The 17,241-nt window shown below is 34.1% G+C and overlaps 1 protein-coding gene across 7 annotated transcripts in view; it reads left to right on the top strand.

Moving 5' to 3' along the window:
- Nucleotides 1–17,241, top strand: part of Sec3 (exocyst complex component Sec3) — a 167,971-nt gene that overhangs the window by 135,093 nt on the left and 15,637 nt on the right. For all 7 annotated transcript variants that reach the window (XM_069833368.1, XM_069833373.1, XM_069833370.1 and 4 more), the window contains exons 12-13: nt 13,154–13,364; nt 13,931–14,084. In XM_069833368.1, the coding sequence (XP_069689469.1) occupies nt 13,154–13,364; nt 13,931–14,084 (365 nt within the window). The remainder of the gene's footprint in view (nt 1–13,153; nt 13,365–13,930; nt 14,085–17,241) is intronic.

Below are 17,241 nucleotides of genomic sequence, written 5' to 3'. Positions count from 1 at the left end.
GAAAACACTATTATTTTCAGAAAACGAAATATAGGGCTGTCATTTTGTCAGAGGACAGCTATAGTATAGACTCAGACCTTTACTTACTTACTTATTTATGACTTTTAAGGAATCCGTAAGTTCATTGCCACCCTTGCATAAGCCCATCATTGGTCCCTATCCTGAGCAAGATTAATCCAGTCTCTACCATCATATCCCTCATCCCTCAAATCCATTTTTAATAATATCCTCCCATCTACATCCGGCCTCCCCAAAAGTTTTTCCTCCTCCAGCCTCCCAACTAACACTCTATATGCATTTCTGGATTCGCCCATTCGTGCTACATGCCCTGCCCATCTCAAACATCTGGATTTAATGTTCCTAATTATGTCAGGTGAAGAATGCAATGCGTGCAGTTCTGCATTGTGTAATTTCTCTATTCTCCTGCAACTTCATCTCTCTTATCCCCAAATACTTTTCTAAGCACCTTATTCTCAAACACCCTTAACTTCTGTTTCTCTCTCAAAGTGAGAGTCTAAGTTTTACAACCATACAGAACAACCGGTAATATAACTGTTTTATAAATTCTAACTTTCAGCTTTTTTTAAGAGCAGACTGGATGACAAAAGTAGACTCAAACCTTTAGCAAAACTATTACTTACTGGCTTTTAAGGAACCTGGAGGTTCATTGCCGCCCTCACATAAGCCCGCCATTGGTCCCTATCCTGAGCAAGATTAATCCAGTCCCTACCATCATATCCCACCTCCCTCAAATCCATTTTAATATTATCTTCCCATCTATGTCTCGGCCTTCCCAAAGATCTTTTCCCCTCTGGCCTCCCAACTAACACTCTATATGCATTTCTGGATTCGCCCATACGTGTTACATGCCCAGCCCATCTCAAACTTCTGGATTTAATGTTCCTAATTATGTCAGGTGCGTGCAGCTCTGCGTTCTCCTGTAACTTCATCCCTCTTAGCCCCAAATATTTTCCTAAGAACCTTATTCTCAAAAACCCTCAATCTCTGTTCCTCTCTCAAAGTGAGAGTCCAAGTTTCACAGCCATACAGAACAACCGGTAATATAACTGTTTTATAAATTCTAACTTTCAGATTTTTTTTACAGCAGACTAGATGACAAAAGTTAGCAAAACTATTAGCAAAAAAAATATTTAAGTTCTCGGACTCTTCCTCTTTCTTAGAGCAGTTTCAAAATGTTCACTTTTCAGTTTTTAATTTGAGTTCTGATATCTCTTATGGAGGACTTAATAACAATTTCAAATTTTTAATATAAAGTGTAGGCCTACTGTATGAGAGGTAGGCCTACCTGTAAAAAAAAAATTGGAGTTTGATATTCCATGGAGACCGAACTTACAACAGAGAGAAATTAGTGAAAAATAGGTTTATACTGCAATAATACTTATGCGATAAAATATTTTCATGTTTAACAAACCATCATATAATTACAGTTATAATGTTTACTAATTGGATATTTTGTGTAAAAAGTCCAGTACCAACAATTTTTTAAGATGTGCTTTGATTATGCAGTTCAGATATTTCTTCAGACAATTTTTCGGAAATAATGAAATAATATGTGAGCGACCTGATACTGTTACTTTTTCAAAGCAGGAATTTTCCTCAGAACATGTTCAATAGGCACCCAAACTCTGTCAGTAGCTGATTTTTTTAAAGAGGTTCTTGTACCTGCTAAATGATAGGACAACACATAAACATTCTTGTTTTCTAAACTCATTCATTCAGTGTTCTAACCCAAGAGCAGGTCTTTTACTGAAAACCCAACATTCTCCAGTCTTTCCTAATTTTCGCCTTCCTCCTAGTCTCGTATCTTAGTGTTGTCTATCATCTAATATCTTCTTCTGCCCTGAATTTTTTTCCCGTTCACCATTCCTTCCATTGCATCCTTCAGTAGATAGTTTTTTCTTAGCCATGGCTCAGCCAATTCCTTTTTCTCTTTCTGATTAGTATCAGCGTCATTCTTTCTTCATTTGTTCTTTCTGGCACAGCTTCATTTCTTATTCTGTTTGTCCATTTCACATGTTCCATTCTTCTCCATACCCACATTTCAAATGCTTCTAGTCGTTTCTCTTCACTTCGTCATAATGTCAATGTTTCTGCCCCTTATAGTGCCACAATTCATACAAAGCACTCCACTAGTCTTTTCCTTAATTCTTTTTCTAGAGGTCTGCAGAAGATGCATGTTTGCAGTTTTTCCTGGAAAGGATAATTGCGGTAGCGTTCCGTTGTTTTCTGCATACCACTCTCTCTTTTACATCTTAAAAGATCCCAGGGGGCCCCAATGTGGAGGTAAGGTGAATGCATTTGACTAATTAAGCCCTCCGGACTACACCGAAATTCACCGCAATGGTTAAATATGAGTTCTGTCAGGGTTTTTGACCTGATCAGAGACTGGGAAGTTCCAATTAGCCTTTGCCCCCTATTTTCAAAACCGATGTTGTGAATTTCCGCGATCTGCCACTGTCCATTGTAGATGCATGCAACACTGTCACATTGCTGTAAACCCAGAGCTACAATCTTGCTGATAAGATAACCTTATGCTTCTGGTTTTGACTATGAAATATGTGAAATTTTCGAGTCCCAGGAATTCTCTGACAATGATCAAATTCCAACTTTTGTCCCAGGACACAATCTACTGTATTCATTATCTTCATAAAATTTAATCATTTTCTCAATAGTATCTCAGTTATTCCTATCCCATTTCTTTTACCCATTGCTGGCAATATACCCTGACCTTTCACTAGCTCTTTTGTCAGTTTCACTAAACGATCAAAAACGTTAAACTCAGTAGTAATTTTTCTTCTTGGCCAAGAATTTGGAAGTAAACTGAGAATTTTTACTTTCTGTTTTCTGAGAACAATAGTACACTTCTGTTTCAAGTTCTCAATTAGTTTTACATACTCTTTTGTCAAATACTGCTGCTCATTTTGCCAGAGAATTCCAGGGATTCCAAAATTTAAAAAATTCATAGTGTTGCTAAAAACACTATCAGATGTTACCTGAAATCAAAATCAGATTACTTTGAAGATCATCTTATCAGCAAGATTGTACGTCTGAGTTCACAATGATATGACACTTTGTTCTGATCAAATTTCTACACATTTAAAGAAAAGAAAAAAAAACTAAAATTTGTTAAATAATTTATTATCATAATACAGTGCTCTCTTAATTGACTGAGAATATTGGGAATTCAATAAATAGCTGTCCTAAAACACAATATGAAATGTTTTATATAAAACAATTTTTATCTCTAAAAGGAAGGAAAAACAAGCAGAATAGTATTAAACTTTTTTGTTTGAAATAACTCAAAGCATAACCTCCTGAAATTAATGGCATTACTTGCGGTTCACCCTGTTTACATACATATTTCCTTTGTATGAAGAAGAGGCTAATATGCCAGCCTCAAACGGGCTTATTGTGCCTCATCACTCCTCTATGTGGAAATGGATTTGGAATCTAAACAACTGCTTTCTTTATAGATATCATGACTCAGTTATGTGATGCCATATTTCGATTTAACTATGTAAGCTCAAGGTCCTGTGAAGCCCCACTAGAGTGCCCTTTCACACCCCGAGGGCATACATACTTCGCCGCCTCAGCCTGATGCCATCATATTGAAATGATGATGAATATTGAAAAAGCATCAGGAACCTTGACTTTGTCCACCACTCTGCCATCATCAGGATGTGAACCTGGGTTTGCAGTCATTCTAAGCCAGAACTCTGCTATCAAGGTGGCTTACATGAAATCTCGTTACTCCAGACCCTGATAATCTGGACTTTACTTAATCCAGACAAAAAAAAAATGAATTGCTTAAGTGACCACTTGAGACACCTTTGCGAATTATTAGTGATGGAAAGAAACTTCAAAGTTTCCTAACAGAGTATAAACCACTTTGTGTGGCAAACATTTTGAGTGATCGCAGCTGTGTCTGTCAGGAACATCATGATAATTATCATGTACTGTTCTCGCCAAGCTTAGACGACCTCACTCACACCACTCCATTGAATCGTGCCGTACCCAAAACATAATAAGTCATACGGTGCATGCCTGTTAGTTATGCAGCATTGTCACATTATGACTTTGAAGTAGCCCAGCCACTGTGCTTATTCAAGTACGAAGTTTTTTTTTAACACAGAAGTTAGTAGTTATCTCTTATAGCAAGGTAAATTGATTCTCTACTCGGGCTGAGGCCATCTATGTTTGGCAATGCTGTTATAAAGCAATTCAGTTATTGGATGCTGCCAACTGCATAACATAAACATCGAGACCATGTTGATGTGACTTCTTTGACTTCTTTCCTCTGATCTGAGGTCGTCTGAGTTTGGCGAGTACAGTATGTACTGTATTATATTACTTTACATTTTATTTATATCAGATCTATGCCCTTTAAATGTGTAATAGACCTGTTTTGTTGCTGTAAATGGAGTTTTAATGCACTTTCTACTGTTTTTTTAGGTTATTAAGTTAATCCAGACTTTCGTTAATTCAGGTAACTTATCCCTTCAGTTAATCTGGATTAACAAGATTCTGCTGTATTAAGTAAGTTTTTACATGTTGATATTTTTTAACATATTCTCATGATTTTGACAGTAATAATTATTTGTAATAAAATGCCAGAATTCCTTTGTTAAGCTATATGAAAGTAAAAATCCTAGCAACGTGTCTAATGCAAAGTTGATAATCTTACCATCAGAATTCACCTTTACCTGCACCATTTAGCCGTTGACAGTGATGATGAAGTTTACATCAGAAATGCAATTCTTCATACTATCAGACTTGTATAAACCATAGCTAACAACTTTTTTAAGATCTCAGATGTTGCAGCCTTTGAAAACCCGAAGCATCTCAATTTCTTGCTAAAGTAAGGAACTTCATGGGGCACAGGCCTGCGAAATTAAATTTTTGTTTTGCTGCACATGGTTGAACAGGTCACAAGACCTAATTTTGGTGTGCTGAATTCAAATCTGCTTACCATTTTTTCATATCATGTACATGTGGATTACTTCTTATGGGGTTAAGTTAAGTCACAGCTTTGTGCTGACAAAGCAATAAACAATTAAAGACCTGACCTAAGAAACAATATCACGCATCTAATTCGTGAAATCGTGACTGGTTTATGTTTGTCTATCATTGAAAATTGCAACACGCTTTTATGGGAAAACCTACGTAGCTGCGGCGGCAATTTAACTGACGTTGTCTAGCATACAAAATTGCAAGGCGCATTTATATGCAAACCAGCGAAGCCACAGCTGCAATTTAAGTGACATTCTCTTTCATCGTAATGGCATTAAGTGTACTTCATAATAATAGTAATAATTAAATAAATAAACTTTTTTTGTTTATATAATTTGTAACATTTTAAAAGTATGATACTTTTATTGCAAGACCCTTTATTGAGAAGGACCTGTGAGCGACATATTGCACTATTACCTATGTACAGTCATGAATTACTTACCAAAATTTCGCGGTATATTGCGACATTGCCACTCTGAGAAGAGTAGGCCTACTATAAAAAGAAAGTAAAACAGAAAAATTATTATGGTGAAAACATAGCATTGCGTCAGTAATTGCCAGTAGTACTTACTGACTTAGCACTAATGTTAATCAGAACAAACCAAGAAAACAATCTACAACCGTGTTTCGTCTGAGCAACTGCCATGAAATCGTTGAAGACTCTCCAAAACAAATGAATCGATAGACAGACAGACAGATTTATTCGTTCCATAATATTCTTACATTTGCTTTATAGAATAGAATAAAGAACATGTCCAGTTCTTACATTTAACATATAAAATTGCAAATATGAAATATGTGCAGAAAATACTTTAATAACAATAACATATTATACAATGCAATATATTTACCATTTAATAGTATTAAAATATTTACACGGTACTGTGAAATGTCAAGAATTCATCTACAGAATAGAAAGTGTGAGATATTAAGTAATTTTTTAGTTTTACCTTAAATAATGCAGGATTTGGTTATAATTCTTAATGTCTTCAGGAGGACTATTGAACATTTTTATCGCCATGTAACATACTCTCCTTTGATAGCATGATAAATTTGATGATGACATATGAAAAATCATTCTTTCTGCGGGTATTTATACTATATATGGCTGAATTAGTTGGAAAATCTTCTTTATTTCATAAGAAGAATTTATTAAAGAGTATATGTACTGATTTGTTAAGGTCAGAATCTCTCATTTTTTTTTTTTTTAAATAATCTACTCGATTCTCTAGCTCTTGCTCCAACTATTATTGTAATGGCTCTTTTTTGTAATAAGAATATATTTTTACATCTGCAGAATTTCTCCAAAATATTATTCTGTAGGACATAATGGAATGGAAATAGGCAAAATATATAGTCTTTAAGATACTGCTGTTTAGAAATTGTTGTAACAATCTAATTGCGAAGCATGCTGAGCTAAGTTTGGGGGTTATTTCTTTAATATGATTTTTCCAATTTAATCTGTTATTAATATGCAAACCAAGAAATTTCGTTGTTGATACTTCTAGTAGGGGTATATTGTTGATAGTTGTGTCTAATGTTTCGGAGATTGTTTGAAATGGTTTTAAATTGAATTATGTTAGTTTTATTGATGTTCAGTGCTAGTTTATTGGTTGTAAACTAGTCATACATTTTAAGTAGAATTGTTTCTGTTTCATATTTGAATGCGGCAAAGTTCTTGTCTGTAATTGTGATACTTGTGTGATCTGCAAATAGTATAGGATAACATATTTCTTTTCGGTGCTGGACCCCGGACTCATTTCACCGGCATTATCACCTTCATTTCATTCAGACGCTAAATAACCTAGATGTTGATACAGCGTCGTAAAATAACCCAATAAAAAAAAACATATTCCTTTTATTATGGGGCCAAGGTCATTTATAAAAATTAGAAAAAGAAGAGGCCCTAACATAGATTCTTGTGGGACCCTGTATGAACATTTTCCCATGTTGAAGTAGATTTAAAGGAGTTGCTGAATGCGTTGATTTCAAGTTTTTGATTTCTGTTTAGGAGATATGACTCAAACCACTGATATGCTATGCCTTTAATACCATAGTATTCTAATTTTTGTAGTAGAATTTTATGATTAATAGAATCAAAAGCTTTGGAGAGATCACAGAATATCTCTCCTACTTGTAATTTTTTATTAATTGCTTCCAGAATTTTATCAGTTAAATTAAACATTGCTTACTCAGTTGATTTATTCTTTCTGAATTCAAATTCTTCCGGAATGAGAATGTTTTATCTATCAAGATGATGATATATTCTCTTATATATAACTTTTTCGAAAACCTTTGAGAAGACTGGTAGAAGGGATATGGGCCTGTAGTTTTCGAGCGAGGTTCTATCTCCTTTTTTGAATAAAGCAATAACAATTGAATATTTCAGTCACTCTGAAAATACACTATTAAATATTGAAAAGTTACATAAATAAGATAGGGACTTGGGTATTATTTGTGAACTGGCTTTTAATAATTTACTTGTAATTTCATCATATTCCGAGGAATTTTCAGATTTTAATTGCTTTAGAATTGTTATTATTTCTCATCGATTTGTTGGAGAAATTTGAATATTTGGGAAATTTATAGGAACAGATACTTTCAAACAATCGATGGCATTATTATTATTATTATTATTATTATTATTATTATTATTATTATTATTATTGTTGTTGTGGTTTTAGATGTGATAGATCAACTATTGATCAGATATTTCTTATTCGACAGATAATGGAGAAAGAATGGGAGTATAAGGGCACAGTGCATCACTTATTTATAGATTTCAAAAAGGCATATGACTCGATTAAGAGAGAAGTTTTATAAGATATTCTTATTGAATTTGGTATTCCCAAGAAACTAGTTCGATTAATTAAAATGTGTCTCAGTGAAATGTACAGCATAGTCCATATAGGTCAGTTTCTGATAGATGCGTTTCCAATTCACTGTGGGCTAAAGCAAGGAGATGCACTATCACCTTTACTTTTTAACTTTGCTCTAGAGTATGCCATTAGGAAAGTTCAGGATAACAGAGAGGGTTTGAAATTGAACGGGTTACATCAGCTGCTTGTCTATGTGGATGACGTGAATATGTTAGGAGAAAATCGACAAATGATTAGGGAAAATACGAGAATTTTACTTGAAGCAAGTAAAGAGATAGGTTTGGAAGTAAATCCCAAAAAGACAAAGTATATGATTATGTCTCGTGACGAGAATATTGTACGAAATGTAAATATAAAAATTGAAAATTTATCCTCTGAAGAGGTGGAAAAATTAAAATACCTGGGAGCAACAGTAACAAATATAAATGATACTCAGGAGGAAATTAAATACGGAATAAATATGGGAAATGCCTGTTATTATTCGGTTGAGAAGTTTTTATCATCCAGTCTGCTGTCAAAAAATGTGAAAGTTAGAATTTATAAAACAGTTATATTACCGGTTGTTCTTTATGGTTGTGAAACTTGGACTCTCACTTTGAGGGAGGAACATAGGTTAAGGGTGTCTGAGAATAAGGTTCTTAGGAAAATATTTGGGACTAAGAGGGATGAAGTTACAGGAGAATGGAGAAAGTTACACAACACAGAACTGCACGCATTCTAATCTTCACCTGACGTAATTAGGAAATTAAATCCAGACTTTTGAGATGGGCAGAGCATGTAGCACGTATGGGCGAATCCAGAAATACATATAGAGTGTTAGTTGGGAGGCCGGAGGGAAAAAGACCTTTGGGGAGGCCGAGACGTAGATGGGAGGATAATATTAAAATGGATTTGAGGGAGGTGGGATATGATGGTAGAGACTGGATTAATCTTGCTCAGGATAGGGACCAATGGCGGGCTTATGTGAGGGTGGCAATGAACCTGCGGGTTCAGTATTAGTAAGTATTATTATTATTGTTATTATTATTATTGTTATTTTTATTATTATTATTATTATTATTATTATTATTATTATTCATTCGTCGTCCAACTGTCATGAAGAGTGGACGTGTTTTTGCTTCACTGTGCTGTTAGCATTGTTTCAGTTTAGCAATACGTCAGTGTTTGTGTTGCGCAACGTGCTAAAGCGTATTTTACAATGCCTGCAAGTAAGGACACATGTCCTTCTTGTGGCGCAGTTTTCTATGGAAGGCAAAAGTTTTTAAAATGTGTGGGGCCCTGTGGTTCTCGTTTCCATCTGGACTGAATAAACATTGGTGATGCTGAGTACGATTTCTTTATGGAGGACAGAACATCGTCCTATTTATTAATAGATAATTATTAATAGATATCTGGAGTATATCGGAGACATGACCTCGAATTTAACAGTGAATGTGTATGGGTTCAAATCCCTATGAAGGATGGTTATAATATTTTAATAGACAATCATTACTTTTCACCGGACACTGATCCTAAAATTTTAAAATGCTATTTTTCTTGAATTCAATCTAGACTCACACAATTATAGAATATTAATGCTCGGAGACTTCAATGCTCCTGGTATGAACAGGACATTGGGTTGTTGTCCTAATGATATACATTATTATGCGAAAATCAAATCACAAGAGTTATTTTCATCCCTAAGTTATATCAGCTTGCAACAGATTAACTTTACAGTTAATAACAGGGACCTACTTGACTTAGTTTTTACAAATGTTTCTGAGTGTGATGTCAAACTGGTCTCGCATTCTCTAGTCTTACAAGATAAATACCATCCATCCTCTTAATAAATCTCGAAGTTGAAGTATCTTACTCTAATCATAGTCAACAAAGTTGTTTTCATAATTATGCTCAAGGTGATTACTTCAATCTTTACACTAGCCTATATAATTGTGACTGGAATTGCGTGTATCAAGCCAATGACTGCTTCCCAGTAACAATACTTTACTTTTCTTAACATCATCTTTAGCAGAAACCTGTTGTGGAGGATTTAGGGATGGTTGATAACTTCCATTGTTTCTAAACATTGAATCTGTTGGTCAACTTTATTTCACTAACATCCTCAAGAGAGAACCTTCTCCTCCTACGATTTCATCTGGATACAACCTTAAAATCAGACAAATGTGAATTAAAAGTTGAAGCAACATTTCTGCTTCCAAATTGAATTTTGAAAAGTTCCAGTTCATGTCTTAGGTTGGTGATGGTTTCTTCCTGTTTTACAACTAGTGATTTATAGTGACAGAGTTCACAAGACCAGTTATCACATAGACTATCCTCATTATTAGTAGTGTTACTACATCCATAATGAAACCACATTCTACAACTGTCACAAAATACTCCCTGACTAACTTTCCTATGACATGCACCACAGTTTCCACTCAAATTACACACTTTAGCACTCATGTCATTGGCACAATAATTCACGAAAACAATTAGGTCTATACTTTATTGTTAGCAGTTTATATCACTCATGCACTGTCACTAGCACTAAAATCATTTCTTATATATATATATAATGAAATAAAATATTACAATAATTAATTTAAACTGTAACCCAGACAATAAAAACTAACTAAAAATACATTACCTAGGCTTAATCTAGGCTTATTCTAAAATCACAGCTATTACATTAAAAATATAATATACACAATTAAGCTAAAATGTAAAATACTTAACAAAAGGCAGAAATAATATAAATTACTCTATTAAAATATATACAATTCAATGAAAAGTCATACAAACAGTTGTGACTCTAGTGAAAGGAGATGAAACAGTAGCCTACAATGCTGCAAAACATGATAAAATCTCAGTTATACAGATAAAACAGTTTAAAATGAACACACCTTAAGAAAACCATTTGAAAACGAAAGCTCAGATGACAAATTGGTGTTTGTGGTCCGGATGAGGTTCACATCTTATTCATCACCAAGAGTAGTCAGTCACCATGGAGACGTACCATCGATCCTGATACCTTATTTCTATCTGTTTTTTGTCCTGTTGGAATGTCTAACCCTGCTTTTTACTTAGTATATCTAAGTTTTCAGGGAAGTATTCAGAAAATGTAATTTCAAGCTCATATTACTTCCAAGTGCCTTTAACTTTTCGAGCTTGATTTTCACAACATGCTTATATCAGTCATCTTTAACATTGTCCAGAAGCTTGATTACATCCTTGAATGAGCCTTAAGCATGAAGTCAGTTATGATATTTCTAAAATCAGCGTTCTTAATGAGTTGGCAAATCTGTGTGCCATCTAAGGACTTTCTCTTACTTTCATTCGGACAACATTCGAATTTTCTGAGCAAGATATTGGAAACAAGGACCACTTTTATCCAAAGATTTGACAGATTGTTTCATTAGTCCTAGTTTGATATGTAACATAACTCTCTGAGAGTCAATTAGTGGATGATTTGTAACATTTCTTATCTCTGGCACCAAGTAACTTTTTTTGAGAAATCTGTAATTTTCCATAGCTCCATTCTACACTTCCCAGAATCCCATTCTACCACTTTCCAGAATCCTATTCTATTACTTCCCAGAGTCCCTTCTGTCACTTCCCAGAATCCTATTCTGTAACTTCCCACAGTTCTATTCCATCACTTCCCAAAGTTCCATTCTATAACTTCCCAGAATACCGTTCTATACCCTCTCAAAGTCCCATTCACACAAAACCTGGAAATTTAATGTACTCTCCTTGTTGTCCCAATACAATACTCACACCTTCCGAAATAACAGATATTATAGTGATCTCGTTGCGTACACCTAACCATAGGAACATCAAAGGGAAAATGTTTGTCCTGATCTTTTAATTTCATTTTAAAATAGGCCAGACAAATTCTTGATCAAAGGAGTAATGTTTCTTCTATGCTGCTTTATCACACAACACACACATATGTAACAAAAATCATTCTGATTGTTCACACAGCCTCTTCTAAGTGTATCACTCGAACTTGCCATTTTTTCCATATACAAAATTCACAACACAATACACATTAAAAAGGGCCACTGATACGAGATTTAATCTGTACTGAGGATGGGAGAGATAGGTTCTTGCTTTTATATTAGAAAATAGTATTTTTATTGCCTTTGCAGTATCTTGATTGCTTAAGATATGGGAACCCGAGGATATGAAACAGATGTGAGATAGGATCACAAGAAGAACATATCCTAAATTAAAAATATGATGTTAAACAATTTATTTATTTATTTATTTATTTATTTATTTATTTATTTATTTATTTATTTATTTATTTATTTATTTATTTATTTATTCATTCATTTATTCATTTATTCATTCATTTATTCATTCATTTATTTATTCATTTATTCATTCATTCATTTATTCATTCATTTATTAATTCATTTATTTATTCATTCATTCATTCATTCATTCATTCATTCATTCATTCATTCATTCATTCATTCATTCATTTATATGCAGCGAATCTATACTAGAATAGCGAACTTTCAATTTTATGTTAAATGCAGAATTGTGCATAATCTGTACATGATACGAAAAAACTAGTATTATTTTCGAAATCAGGGCAATCGATTTCACCTTTATGACATAAAATATTCTGTGCCGCAAAATCGTCGCAAGTCTGTGTAATTCTTGTTCTGTCAGGATTTTATTGTGTAGCCTATCATAAATTTATGTTACAGAATCTTCAATTTTATTTCCCTTCTGAAACAATGTCCCATGCTAAAGACGTTTATCTGTCCTTAAAAGTGAATGGACTTCAGCAGGTTTTCAATCTGCAAATCTAGAACCCATAGGTGAGCACATAGCCATAGATGACAAGGATGTCGGATATAATTAATGAAAGACATCCAATTTGCCAGGGATTCATTATTAACCTATCTGTCCCTTTTCTTTATTGATATCGGAGATGTTCCTTTATTTTTGTACTTCCAAAATTTTGATAAATTATATTGACAATATTGAGTGCATTTCAGTGGCGAAGGGAATATGGTAATGGTTTTTCTTTTTTCGGTAATTAAATGATATAACGGTTTTGGGGCAGTAGAGAAAAATAGTACTTCGTGAAAACCAGTCTCATTGTAATAAACATTACTGGCTCTTGCCCTCTGCAATGGAACAGATTGAACTACAGTATGTCCAGTTGATGAGGAGGATTTACTCTGTACAACTATCTGTAATTTTTTGATTGAGGAATAATCTTTAAATTCAATTTCCTCTTTCAGTTATTGTATGTATGTGCTGGTACGATTAAGCCAGCATGTAATGTCAGCACAGGATACAGGCTCGTTTCTCAGCATGAGTTTTGCGTCAGCATTGGTACAAGTGAAGAGAAACTTCGATCGTTTTATGCAAGCACAACTTAAGTCTATTGAAGAGACGAAAGTTAACCGCAAGAGCAAGTGCGGCATCCTCTCATTTGTTGCAAATTTTGAGGTAATATTTTAATTAAGAAATTATTACTTCAGTATATTAGTCTGATTAATTGTTATCCAGACACTTACATTTCAGTCAGTTTCACAGTTCCTTGTCCTTCCATATTTTCTCTCTTTCATGTTCTTTCCAATCCATTCCTTTACTCGCCATATCTTGTTTGTCTAGTATTCATAATTTTTCAAGTCTTCCTAATATTTCTCTCATCATATATTCATTCAAAGATTATTTATTTCTCCTCTTCTTTCAATACATCCAAATTATTGTGCTATTATGTTCTACGGTCCTAATTTTATTAATTAGGTTTTCTCTTGCTGTGTCACTTCTCATTCTCTGCCTTCTTCATTTCTTTGTTTCTCTGAAAGAGTTAATTTGCATTGTTCATGTGATCCATATTTTTGTTCCATTTATTAAAAATTTGGGTTGGTTAATTTTTTTTTGACATTCTATGCCAGCAGAATTATTTATAAATAAAAAAATTACATTTTTTTAAATTTATCTTCATCATCATCATCATCATCATCATCATGTTGCATATTACCAAGCTTTTTTATAACATCTACTTCTAGGATTTTGCAAAGACTGCTGAAGCTATTTTCAAAAACACAGATCGTCGTACGGATTTGGATAAATGGTATACGAAGTTGGTTGGAGCAATGTTTGAAGCTATTCCTCGGAATGCAGCTGAGCATCATAAAACTCCACAGGAAGTTGTTAAAATGGGTATGTATATCATTAGCATTAGTTATCACAGTTTCTCAAATATTACTCATAAACCACATTAGAAAACATAAACATTTATGTGGGATAAAATAGAATAAAACTGTTTAGCATATATATCTATTGGATTATACCGGATACTTCTGTGACTTGTTACAAACTTTTAGGGGTAACAGAAGAGATCACCATGAACAACTTTCATATAGGAACCCATGTCCGAAAAAGTTTCGTTTGGTACCGTAATTACAGAATATGATGTGTGTTGTCAGAATGCTTTCTCTAACAACAATTTTTTAGTGTAAGGGATCATGATAATTCATTGTTTTGTCTTAATGTAAGCTTTGATGCTGCCATGATGATGGTGGTTATAAACAGTACAAAATTTATGTGAATACAGAACTATTTACAGCATACTTTACGATGGTGAAAGACAGTTCGAACAATTTCTGTAATGAGTACTGGCAGTAGTGCCAACTTTTGGAAAACATTGGGTGGACTCAAGTACTTTACATGTAAGTTAAAATAAATAAATCCCATAAATAATGATGATGATGATGATGATAATAATAATAATAATAATAATAATAATAATAATAATAATAATAATAGTAGTAGTAATAATAACACGGCAAATTATTGGGTGGGCTGAGGCCCCACGGGCCTATATAAGTGGCACCACTGGGTACTGATATTTGAATTGTAATATTCTTCGAGTGAATACTGTAAGTATGATATGCATTAATTAAAAGTTAAAAAATAAGCTTTAAATTCTATTTGATCAATCTATTAGATCTAAGATATTTATTTACCATACTAGGATTACAAAAAAAATCAAGGTAATAATTTTTGGCTTCTGTGAGATGTATATACTGATAAACAAGAGGTTTTAGTTTGCATCCACAAGTACTTTCAACATGAAATTCGTTTGATACTTGCCTGCATATTCTAATGCACTATATAGCCTCTCCCCACCCTTCAACTTTTTACCAGTATTCGAGTGGTTTAAGGATGCAATACAGTAGAATGTCTCGTATCCGGCAACTGTGGGACAAAGACAGTGTCAGGTAACTGATTTTGCCTGATAATTGGAAAATTCGTTTATAGGTTATGTAAATACATATTGTACTGCACAAACATTATTTTCCATGTTGAAATTTAGTAATTTTCATGAAGATATTTAAAAGTAAAGTTTTGAAATACATACAATGTTTATTTTTAGTACTGAATACGATAATGTACATTCATCAGTTCATAATTATTAAAATACAGTAACACATAATAGCGTAAAAAATACTAAAAGTTTTCGTAACTTTATGGCAGTTTTAAATGGCGGTCATGTGATGTGAAGAGAGTGTAGTCAGCATTGCAACTAAGAAGATGAAGTAGCATTCGATGACTTCAAACCTCTTTAACATATCTGTAGTGTCTCCTTGTTTATATATACTATTATCACAGTCTAGTATATACAGTCAAGAAGCTCAATACATAGTAAATATGCATCCATAGATAGTTGCTAACCACTAGGATCGCTACTATCGCCTCAACACAGACAATGCGAAATAGTACTGGCACAGTCTGTTGTTCCTAGTACCCTCATAAACTCAAGCTTTGTGACTGTATATACTATACTGTGCTGTTACTCTAATGAAACTGAAGGAACAGAGAATTTCACACCTTCCTATTTAGACTCATTCAACACCCCTTCGAAACAGGCGAGTTGAAGTGGTAAATTTAAAGATCAATGGTTGAGCTGTTTGGACTTTTTCCATTGCTAATTTTCAAAATTGTAACACAACGTTTCAAAGAGTGGATCTCTCTTTGTCGTCAGGTGAAAATCTACTGTAGGGATCGTTACAAACAGCTAGCCTGTCTGACTAATATCGTCTCGGCGCATTGTTTGTAAGGTTCAAGTGACAGATTACTGATGCTACCGTATCTACTCCAGGGCCGTAACGGGGTTTTCAGTCTATATTTTCGCGTGTGAACAATGTAAAGAGTAAACATAATATGCAGTATGTGCAGTCCACGAAAACCACATAATCTTCATCCGACTCTTCCTTTTTGTATGAATGATTTTTTTTTGGTCTAGCAAAAAGTGCCATTGTTGTGGTATTGCCGGTTATTTGAGTGCCGGATACGAGGGATTTTACTATCCTAGGGAACTGGACCATTTCTCCAGTGATCCTTTCTGGACCTCTCGCATATTATGTTAGTAATAAGAACACAAGTTAGCCACCACAGTGGTCTAGTAGCTAGAGCACTGGACTTGTAATCCTGTGGACCCAGGTTCGATTCCTGACATACTCCCAATTTATAACTTATGTTGGGCAAGCCTGTGATCCTGGTAACAGAGGGTTTTTTTTTCTGAGAGCTCCAATTCCCCTGTGGCATCCCAACAAATCTCTGTCATCTCATTGTGCTTGTAGCATAGACCAACCTCCTATGGCACACTCTAGGCAACAACTCTGTCAGTAAATTAGTTTACACAACTGGCTTGATATGGATGATTGTCGAACAGTCAGTACCTGCCATTACTAAAAAAAATAATAATAATAACGAACATTTTGTGTTATTATTTTTCAGTGTTGCTTAGAAAGGTTGGCACACACATGTTCTGTAATTATCAAACAAAATGTTTTTGGACATGGGTTCCTATATGGAAGTGGTTCATCCCTAAAAGTTTGTAACAAAGTCATGCATTTTTTAGGCTTTCGTGATGATCAATATGGTGCGTGGTTTTTGGTATTTGCCATCTTTATTAACTTCTAAACAGTCACAAAGATGAATAACCTTTCATGAATCCTTCCAAAAGACACGGTATTTCGGAGATGAGAATCCTAAGAAAATGCTGTTCCAGTAAAGAGTGCGAAGCTTTTGCTGGTTTACACCCTAAACCATACCATCATATCTTTTTGACCCCATTGTACCACCTTATTTAGGAATACATCAAAACACATTGCATAGTCATTACAGCTCTTCAAATTGTTCTGCAAACAGTCTCTAAAGTAAGAGGCTAGTCTATGTTGATAATGATAACATATGATGCTTTAGTTCTTTCTGTAGAGAAGTTTTGTGCAATTCTGCTATCAGGGAACATCCATCTGAAAGCCAAAGAGCTTCTTTCACACGAGTTCAAGGACAACTTCCCATTGACAATTTC

This window comes from Periplaneta americana, chromosome 8 (assembly GCF_040183065.1).
Source record: "Periplaneta americana isolate PAMFEO1 chromosome 8, P.americana_PAMFEO1_priV1, whole genome shotgun sequence".
Classification (NCBI taxonomy): domain Eukaryota; kingdom Metazoa; phylum Arthropoda; class Insecta; order Blattodea; family Blattidae; genus Periplaneta; species Periplaneta americana.
The sequence above is the reverse complement of the archived record's forward strand: the minus strand, read 5'-3'. Positions and strand labels throughout refer to the sequence as shown.